Source organism: Puntigrus tetrazona, chromosome 14, assembly GCF_018831695.1.
Source record: "Puntigrus tetrazona isolate hp1 chromosome 14, ASM1883169v1, whole genome shotgun sequence".
Lineage (NCBI taxonomy): Eukaryota > Metazoa > Chordata > Actinopteri > Cypriniformes > Cyprinidae > Puntigrus > Puntigrus tetrazona.
This window is the reverse complement of record NC_056712.1, coordinates 8,274,333-8,284,728: the sequence shown is the minus strand read 5'-3', so window position 1 is coordinate 8,284,728 and position 10,396 is coordinate 8,274,333. Positions and strand designations below refer to the sequence as shown.

Sequence of the window (10,396 nt, the reverse complement as noted above, 5' to 3'; positions counted from 1 at the left end):
GCAAACACATAAGCTGTCTGAAGAATTATTTCATATAGGTGTGTGGAAAAACAACAGCGAACAGGAAGCTGAGCATCTGTAGCTGTAACTTCTGAGTTTACAGGTTCTGCAGATATTTTATGGTCTTTGCTGCCCTCTTTTGGATAGCGATATATAGGCCTATTAGTGAGCTTAAAAAAATAAACATCGCCGTTTAGCTTTATAAATACAGTATACGGTGTTATAAAGTGTCCCCATGAAGTGTTTATATTTAAATCAGACTTTAAAATGCATGAATGCCCCTGCATATAATATATATATAAAGTGTTGAATGCTGCACAAGTTTCTCTCTTCTCTAAAAGTCACTGTTTAAACCTACTAATCAAGACTGGAGTAGCCAATCATGCTTTGAGTCACAAGAATACAAAAAAAAAAACAAATATACATACATATACAGAACAGACCAAAAGTTTGGACACCTTCTCATTCAAAGAGTTTTCTTTATTTTAATGACTATGAAAATTGTAGATTCACGCTGAAGGCATCAAAACTATGAATTAACATGTGGAACGTATACATAACAAAAAAAAATGAAACAACTGAAAATATATGTCATATTCTAGGTTCTTCAAAGTAGCCACCTTTTGCTTTGATTACTGCTTTGCACACTCTTGGCTTTCTCTTGATGAGCTTCAAGAGGTAGTCACCTGAAATGGTCTTCCAACAGTCTTGAAAGAGTTTCCAGAGATGCTTAGCCCTTGTTGGCCCTTTTGCCTTCACTCTGTGATCCAGCTCACCCCAAACCATCTCGACTGGGTTCAGGTCCGGTGACTGTGGAGGCCAGGTCACCTGGCGCAGCAGCCCATCACTCTCCTTCTTGGTCAAATAGCCCTTACACAACCTGGAGGTGTGTTTGGGGTCATTGTCCTGTTGAAAATTAAATGATGGTCCAACTAAACGCAAACCGGATGGAACAGCATGCCGCTGCAAGATGCTGTGGTAGCCATGCTGGTTCAGTATGCCTTCAGTTTTGAATAAATCCCCAACAGTGTCACCAGCAAAGCACCCCCACACCATCACACCTCCTCCTCCATGCTTCACGGTGGGAACCAGGCATGTAGAGTCCATCCGTTCACCTTTTCTGCGTCGCACAAAGACACTGTGGTTGGAACCAAAGATCTCAAATTTGGACTCATCAGACCAAAGCACAGATTTCCACTGGTCTAATGTCCATTCCTTGTGTTCTTTAGCCCAAACAAGTCTCTTCTGCTTGTTGCCTGTCCTTAGCAGTGGTTTCCTAGCAGATATTCTTCCATGAAGGCCTGATTCACAGTCTCCTCTTAACAGTTGTTCTAGAGATGTGTCTGCTGCTAGAACTCTGTGTGGCATTGACCTGGTCTCTAATCTGAGCTGCTGTTAACCTGCGATTTCTGAGGCTGGTGACTCGGATGAACTTATCCTCCGCAGCAGAGGTGACTCTTGGTCTTCCTTTCCTGGGGCGGTCCGCATGCGAGCCGGTTTCTTTGTAGCGCTTGATGGTTTTTGTGACCGCACTTGGGAACACTTTCAAAGTTTTCCCAATTTTTCAGACTGACTGACCTTCATCTCCTAAAGTAATGATGGCCACTCGTTTTTCTTTACTTAGCTGCTTTTTTTCTTGCCATAATACAAACGCTAACAGTCTATTCAGTGGGACTATCAGCTGTGTATCCACCTGACTTCTGCACAACACAACTGATGGTCCCAACCTCATTTATAAGGCAAGAAATCCCACTTATTAAACCTGACAGGACACACCTGTGAAGTGAAGACCATTTCAGGTGACTACCTCTTGAAGCTCATCAAGAGAAAGCCAAGAGTGTGCAAAGCAGTCTTTGAAGAACCTAGAATATAACATATTTTCAGTTGTTTCACACTTTTTTGTTATGTATACGTTCCACATGTGTTAATTCATAGTTTTGATGCCTTCAGTGTGAATCTACAATTTTCATAGTCATGAAAATAAAAAACTCTTTGAATGAGAAGGTGTGTCCAAACCTTTGGTCTGTACTGTGTATATATATATATATATATATATATATATATATATATATATATATATATATATATATATATATATATATATATATATATATAGTTAAACAACTATTTAGAATTTTAAGAATTGTTCTGCATATTTGTTCCATTCAAATTTGTAGATTTTCTACACTAACAATTGTCGTTTTCCTGTCAAGCTGTCAAGTCACATATGCCCGTTAGACGGCGCACTAAGACCCTAAAATAACCTTTTTAGCGTTCATTTTATCAAAAAGTTTTTTTTATTGAGGTTTTATAATGTAGCATAATCATCTGAGTTGTTACCCCGAGCGTCGACAGTTCTGGTTGTTTTATTGTGACAGAGTGACTCTCTTCAGTGTCGGTAATGTGTTCGTTGAAGCGCGGACTTCCGTGTTTTGGCGGGTTTCAGTTCAAGTCCCTGCGGAGCGCGGGTTTTCGTCGCGTTGGTTTAGCTCAGCGGTTACTTCAGGCACCTAAGCAGCTCATGGCTGACGGTCACCGACGGCCAGAGATCAGACCTCGGGCTCTGTCCAACGTTTTGCGTTTTTGGTTCAGATCAATCTCCTCCGTTCACTGACTCGTTTATGATGATCGAGGGGTCAGTTGCGTGCGGCATCTCCTCAAACAGCGTTCATTTTAGCTTGAAATGTAATAATCTCGCACTGTAGGCCAGATCGGGGCAAGTTGTCACAAAATCTATAACTAGATAAAAAATTCTATTTGAACCAGAACTCGTTATTCATATGAGCCGGTGTTATTTATTACAACCTATTGCCTTTTTTCCAAGCTTAATACTTTTTCATCAATTATTTTGTTTTTCTGAACGGTTTAATTTTAATGCAGCTATAACAAATTCTAAGGACTTTTTATTCTAAGAACACATCAAAAGGGAAGGGTCTCAAATTCGAACCATAATAATTTATTTAAGATTAAATGTGCATTTAATTGTCATTTCAATGCAAGGCTCGCTTCTTGTTGTTGCAACGCCTCGAGATGAACAGCAGATGGAGCTTAAATATCACATTTGTAACTCAAAACAAGTCATTTGTCGTGTTTTTAATGTTCAAAATGTATTTATTATAGATCGGCTTGATATGTTAAGCTTCCTTTTACACGTTTGCCGTTTCACGTTTGTCGCTTAGGATTTAATAATAAGCTGTTAAACTACTTAAAGTCGTTTTTCAGAGACGAGCCTCGCGTTGGTTTAGCTCAGCGGTTACTTCCGATTGACTCGAAGATCACCATCTCGTGGCCACCGGGAAACCGGAGACCGGAGATCGAACCACGGGCGCTGTCCAACGCTTTTGCACGTGATGAGAGCTCGCTTTTTTTTTTGTCAGCCATCGATTTGCAATCACTTTGCAATAAGGGCTCGCCAAACTTAAATCTCAGCGTGTCTCTTCACTTCCTTCACTCCCGTAATTTTACTTTTTAACACGTAGCATGTCGTAAAATCAAGACGTAAGACGCGTCGTATTTCGATTTCCATATTACGCTGTTTTTCCCTATAGCCCTGTTTGAAAAAAATCAACACGAATTCGATGCAATTTCAATAAGCAAGTTGTCTTCTCGTTGCTGTAACGCCTCGGGATGAACAGCAGATGGCGCTCAAAGACCACGTTTGTGACTCCAAACAATTCGTCTCGTTTTAAATGTTCGAAACTAAAAACTTATTTCATATAAACCGACTTGATACGTTTTGTTCGCTTTCGCGCGCCCGCCGTTTCGTCTCATCGCTTCGTTTATAATAAATCGTCGAGCTGCTTGCTATATCAGGTCGGTTTTCAAGCGCGTCCGTCGCGTTGGTTTAGCTCAGTGGTTACTTCCGATTGTTGCCAAATCACTTTCTCACGGCCGCCGGGAAACCGGGGACCAGAGATCGAACCTCGGGCCCTGTCCAACGTTTTCGTGTCCGCTGCCAAGACACCTCGTTCTTTGGTCAGTCGATGATATGTGTTCGTCTCGGCAGGTCGACGTGAAGTTTAAAACTCAACGCGCCTCCGCTTCTTTCTGCGCATATTTTGATTGTGTCTGCATTTTTTTTAATTTATACAACCTACGCGAAATTAAATCGCGAGACGTGTATAAATATAACTACGTTGCCATTTTTGCATTTATCAAAAACAAAAAAAAACCCAAATTAGATTAGATTTACGCTCCTGTTAGTTGTAACTCCCCGAGATGAGCGGCAGATGGCGCTCCAAGATCACTTTTGAAAATCCAAACAGCAAAAAAAACAAAAAGCATCGCAAGCGGTCCATGTTTAATGATAGTTTTTAATTTTCTTCAATTTCACACATTAATATTACACCGTCTGCCTATTTATACATCTCGGTTTACGAAGTGTTTATTTATATTCGCGGTTATTATTTAAAGCAGACCGGAATGAGTGAAGCATTACTACAACGTTGCATGAGTCTAGACTTTAAATTCTGGCGCCGCGTTGTTATTATCGTCTAAAGATGCGAGACGAGCAAAGGCCATCTCTTTCTCTGTCACCGTGTCTTTTCGCCCGTCTCTCTTTTCTCGCCAAGGCGTTCAACAGAGACAGACAGGGGGTTCGCAAGGTTACCGTGAGCGAGTTTAAATGGAGCTCGCGGTGAAAGTAATGGCACTCTCGCGCCCCGTGGACAATAAGCCGGCGGATGAAACGGGGCTTAAGGGCTCGTGTAATGCATGTTAATGTGACGGGCACCGTGAAATGCGCCGGGGATTATTTATCCAAAAACATTTGTATTCTTCTGTTGGAGAACGGCTGATCCCGGATAGCCGAGCGCTAATCCGTCTCTCCGTTAATTAAAAAGAAGTCGAGAGCGGAGGAACTCCTGTTTTTTCAAATGCAATCATTTCTGCTCGAGCTTTACCATCTGCTGGAGGTTAAGTCTGACAGCAGATTGTGTTCTGCGGTTATTTAAACCTGGGTGGAGGATTTCACCTCCCTGGAGAGATGAGATGGGTCGCGGGAGGCCGAGATGTCGGAACACTTAAGAGCATGTTTGCTGGTCTCGGTTAGTTTATGCTGGTCTGGCCTGGTCTAGTCAAGTCTAACGTGACTCCTTTTTCCTCCAACGGGATTCTTCCCTCATCTCTCAAGATGTGCCCAAACTCCAAGAATGTGTGTGTGTGTGTGTGTGTGTGTGTGTGTGTGTGTGTGTGTGTGTGTGTGTGTGTGTGTGTGTGTGTGTGTGTGTTTTGTGGGCCTGCTACGAGGGAGAGACCGAGAGAGACTCGTGCGCGTTCTTAATTAGAACATTCCTCTGAGGATGCTCGTGGGGAGCGCGCATCATCGACTGGCGAAGGATTATCCATGAAAATTAAAGATTAGATTTGGGCGAACATGTGTCACTCTTTCCGAAGACGATTCGGATTTGTTCCATCAAAACAGTAACTTCCGCGATCCATAAGCTTATGAGTCTCGATATGCTTTGTTGCGTATGATCGTATACGAAGACGTGTAAGCTAATGCTTACAAGAGTTTAAGAGACTATCTGGTCACTAAATGTGTACGGGATTGAGAATGTGTGTGTGTGTGTGTGTGTGTGTGTGTGTGTGTGTGTGTGTGTGTGTGTGTGTGTGTGTGTGTGAGTGTGAGTGTGAGTGTCAGTCAACGTTTAATATTTATTTATTTATTGACATCTACCTGCAAATATAGGAGTAACCTTCTCTGAAAAAGGACGCTACATTGCTTTATGATAAATGAGGCATTAATTCGTTTATTAACCGTCTCGTTTGTTTCAGGGTGATTACGCGCTCCCGGTATCTCGCGAGTTAAACGTGTCGGTACAGCGATTATGCTCCGTGCTCTCATGTCGCCGTCCGCCAATACGATTCCTTCCCACCCACACACACACACACACACACACACACACACACATCCCCTCTCTCGTCTCACACACTCCTTAAAGCGTCTAACACACTGGAAAATCAAAGCGCTCGGCTCTCCCGCTCACACACCGCCTGCGCGGCGCGCAAAGCGCACAACCCAAGAGAGACTCCAAGTTTGTTACGAATTTCAGTCTCTGTTGTACATCGACACATGCATTTTTTTATATATGTATTTTTATTCCACGTTGGATAACAATGCAAGTGCGCGCTGTGTACCTAAACTGTTTTCCAAAAACTGTTTGAATCTTTCGCAGCTGAATATGAGTCTATGTGAAAGCGGCTGAAAAAGAAAAATCAGCTTTTTAGAAAGATGGATCGGAGGCTTCCGAGGAGGCGATGGACGTTGACAGGGCAGGTTGTGTGTCTGCTCCTGTGTGCGTGCGCACTGGACAGGGTTTTGGCGCAGATTCGTTATTCAGTTCCCGAGGAGTTGGAACACGGGGCTTTCGTTGGAAATATCGCGGAAGATTTGGGCTTGGACGTGGCCAAATTGTCCTCGCGGAGATTCCGGATCGTGTCCGGGGCTAGAAAACAATATCTGGAAGTGAATCTGGAGAACGGAATTTTGTTCGTGAACGAGAAGATCGACCGCGAGGAGCTGTGTGAACAAAGTCCCGTTTGTTTCTTGCACTTGCAGGTGGTCATCGAGAACCCTTTGGAGCTGTACCGGGTAGAAGTAGAGATCTTGGACGTTAATGACAACGCTCCCAGTTTCCCGTGGAGCGAGTTTAATCTGGAGATCACGGAGTCTGCCGCGCCGAGCTCGCGCTTCCCGCTGGAGAGCGCGCAGGACCTGGACGTGGGCTCGAACTCTCTCCGCTCGTACTTGCTGAGCGCCAACCAACACTTCGTGCTGGACATCCAGACGCGCAACGACGGCAGCAAGTTTGCAGAACTCGTTCTGCAGTCGCCGTTAGACCGAGAGCAGCAGAAGACGCACGAGATGGTGCTCACGGCCGTGGACGGCGGCTCCCCGTTGCGCTCGGGCACGGCGCAGATCACGGTAACCGTGCTGGACGCGAACGACAACGTCCCCGTGTTCGACCGCAACGTATACCGGGTCAGCTTGGTGGAGAACGCGCCCAGAGGCACGCTCGTGCTCAAACTCAACGCCACGGACCTGGACGAAGGCGCGAACGGCGAGATCACCTATTCGTTCAGCGGGCACGCACCGTTGAAGGTGCGCGAGCTGTTCAGCGTGGATTCTCACTCGGGCGAGATAAGGGTGAAGGGAATCGTGGACTACGAGAGGGCCAGCGTGTACGAGCTTTATGTGCAGGCGAAAGACAAGGGTCCCTCGGCCGTGGCCGTGCATTGCAAAGTGCTGGTCGATATTCTGGACGTGAACGACAACGCGCCCGAGGTAATATTAACCTCCGTGTCAACACCTGTTCAGGAGGACGCGCCTCCGGGCACGGTCATAGCCGTGATCAGCGTTATGGACCGCGACTCCGGAGAGAACGGAGCGGTGGATTGCCAGATCCCCGGGAACGTGCCGTTTCAGCTGCACTCCTCTTTTAAAAACTATTACACACTCGTGACCAGCGAGTTTCTCGACAGGGAGTCTGTCTCGGAGTACAACATCTCCCTCACGGCGCGAGATCTGGGCTCGCCCGCGCTGTCCACCAGAAAGACGATTCTGGTTCAAGTGTCTGACATTAACGACAACCCGCCGCGCTTCATTCAGCCCTCGTACACCGTATATGTGACCGAGAATAACGCCCCCGGCGCTTCCATTTGCTCGGTGACCGCATTCGATCCGGACTCTAATCAGAACGCATATTTGTCCTACTCCATCCTTGACGGTCAGATCCAGGGCATGCCAGTGTCCACTTACGTCTCCATCAATTCCGATAACGGCAACATCTACGCCCTTCGCTCTTTCGATTACGAGCAGCTTCGGAACTTTCAGATCCGCGTCCAGGCGCAGGACGCCGGGTTCCCGCCGCTCAGCAGCAACGTGACCGTCAACGTGTTCGTTTTGGATCAGAACGACAACGCGCCGGTCATCCTGTCCCCGCTGCCCAGAAACGGCTCTGTTGCTACTGAAATGGTGCCCAGGTCGGTGGACGCTGGGTACCTCGTGGCCAAGATCACGGCGCTCGACGCGGACGCGGGGCAAAACTCTCGCCTGTCGTATCAGATGCTGCAGGCGACGGATCCCGGGCTGTTCAGCGTGGCTCTATACACCGGAGAGATCAGGACGATTCGTCGCTTCGTAGACAAAGATGCCATCAGGCAAAGACTCGTCATACTTGTCAAGGACAACGGGCAGCCGCCGCTCTCGGCCACCGTGTCCATCATTCTGTCTGTAGTGGACTCCGTGCCGGAGTCGCTCTCCGACTTCGGCGACCTCTCGCTCAGCCCCCAGCCGCCGTCTAACCTCGCGCTCTATTTAATCGTGTCACTGAGCACCGTCTCGCTCATCTTCCTCGTGGCCATCATCGTCCTGGCGGCCGTGAAGTGCTACAAAGACCGCGACTCCCTCGGCGGTTACGCGATCTCCTCGCTCGGCGCCGCTTGCTGCAGCTTTGAACCGGAGCCGCCCGCCGAGGTGTTCAAAAAGTCCAATCTCAACCTGCAGATCTCCACCGGCGCCAAAGTGCCCACGAACTGCGTGGAGGTAAACAGCAACCCCGGAAATCTCTCTCAAGCGTACTGCTACAAAGTGTGTTTGACGCCCGAATCTGCAAAGAGCGACTTTATGTTTCTCAAGCCTTGCAGTCCCGGCACACCGAGAAACAACGCGGCGAGAGGCGCGGATAACCTGGCGCTGAGCTCACAGAGCCGCTGCTCGTCCGTGAACAACGGAGCGACTACACCGAACGAGGTAAAAACCCGCGTTCGCCCCCTCTCTCCGAAACACCGACTCGCTCGTTGAGTTTGTCGGGTGATCTTTATTTTTGAGTTACTTTGGTGAAGGGTGTCGCTTGCGCGCGTAAGTGTGAAATACGCCGGCGAGCGAGATGAATTGGCTATCGATTATCTATAAATGCGCACGGGGAAAAAACTGCGGGGCGGTAATTATCTGGAAATAAATATTTAATACCTCTAAGTCAATCAATGACCTTGATTGAGAGCGAACTGGAGTCTCTAGACGGCAGAGAAACCGAGGACAACGAGTGTCTTTTAGCGCTGTCTCCAGTTCTTTTGTTTATGCGCGCTCTCTCTCTCTCTCTCTCTCTCTCTCTCTCTCTCTCTCTCTCTCTCTCTCTCTCTCTCTATATATATATATATTAATCTAATTAATCTAAAATGTTGCAAAACAAAGCATTAAATGTTTCGTGCTTCTCCGTTGTTAATGTGGAGAGCTTAAAATACTAAAGCGGCCTGTCTCTAACCTTCAACAGGAGACGCTTTTCGGTCCTCTGCCGTGGCTTTTAGGCGCAGACATTCTTTGTCAACTGTACATCAAGGGCGCGCGCACACACACACTAGCTAATTATCCAGTACACAATGGCACACGGACGCGGACTGGTTTCTTCCGTAATGGGGCTGGGGAAATGAAAGCATTAGGGAGCGAACAGGAGCCGATGGAGACGTGTCGCGCCTGTAGATTCTGCCACTTTGCCCTCAACGAGAGCGAGGGAGGAACTGTGTGTGTGTGTGTGTGTGTGTGTGTGTGTGTGTGTGTGTGTGTGTGTGTGTGTGTGTGTGTGTGTGTGTGTGTGTTCTGTTAATATCCACTAGGTGGAAACATCAGGCTGTAAAATGTTAACGTGCTCGCTTCGGTTATCATTCAATTGTCAGGGTGACCTGTTGGAGAGCCAGATGTGACCTTGCCTTGGGTCAGTGCGCTTCTTACAGCCGGCGAAGAATAAACTCGTCCACCGTAACGTCCATAGAATCTGCGGCCTTCAGGTCTCCTATAGAACATTCACGAAGGCCCCTTTCACACCCCTGACTTTCTTCGCCGGCCAACGCATTTAGGACAAATCCTGCCCTTAAGGGTACACTAAACCTCAAACAGATGTACAGCTCTTCCGCGCAGTCAGAGCTACTCAGAAGATTTCTTCTGGGATCACATTAAGGCTGGAAAAAATTCCGTGTAAATTCGCCAGAGCCGCAGCGGAAAACGCAAACGCACGGGAGTTTCTAAAATAAAACGAGAAATTAAATTAAATTGAATCCGTCGGACAGTTAAACGCGTTTGCGAAATTAATTTCCTGCCCGCTGCGGTTTCCTTTGAAGATTAAAATCGTATGTCGGTGTTCTAATTATCTACGGAAGGTATTTTGAAGAACGGTTCTAATAATAAGCTTACATGGCGCTCTCCTCGTGAAAGTCTCTAAGCGAATTAATAGAGCGTGGAATCCATACTTTCTCTCTCTTTGACACGGAATAAATAACACCCCCATTCTCCTCCTCCTCCTCCTCCACCTCCTCCACCCCCGCCGCATCTCCGAGGATGAAAGAGAAGACCGTGACACTACAGTCATTGCTCAAGGCACCGCAGGCTCCCAAAGAAAACGAC

At 46.9% G+C, this 10,396-nt stretch overlaps 1 protein-coding gene across 2 annotated transcripts in view; it reads left to right on the top strand.

Annotated features, from left to right (window-relative positions):
- The first annotated feature begins 5,941 nt into the window (after positions 1-5,941).
- si:ch73-233f7.1 (uncharacterized protein LOC100537710 homolog) overlaps positions 5,942-10,396 on the top strand; it is a 9,346-nt gene continuing 4,891 nt past the window's right edge. Inside the window, exons 1-2 of one of the 2 annotated variants that reach the window (XM_043258040.1) lie at positions 5,942-8,545; positions 8,639-8,752. In XM_043258040.1, the coding sequence (XP_043113975.1) occupies positions 6,233-8,545; positions 8,639-8,752 (2,427 nt within the window). In that variant the 5' untranslated portion in view covers positions 5,942-6,232. Of the gene's footprint in view, positions 8,753-10,396 lie in introns of both variants that reach the window. The other variant, XM_043258039.1, reaches the window with a different exon arrangement.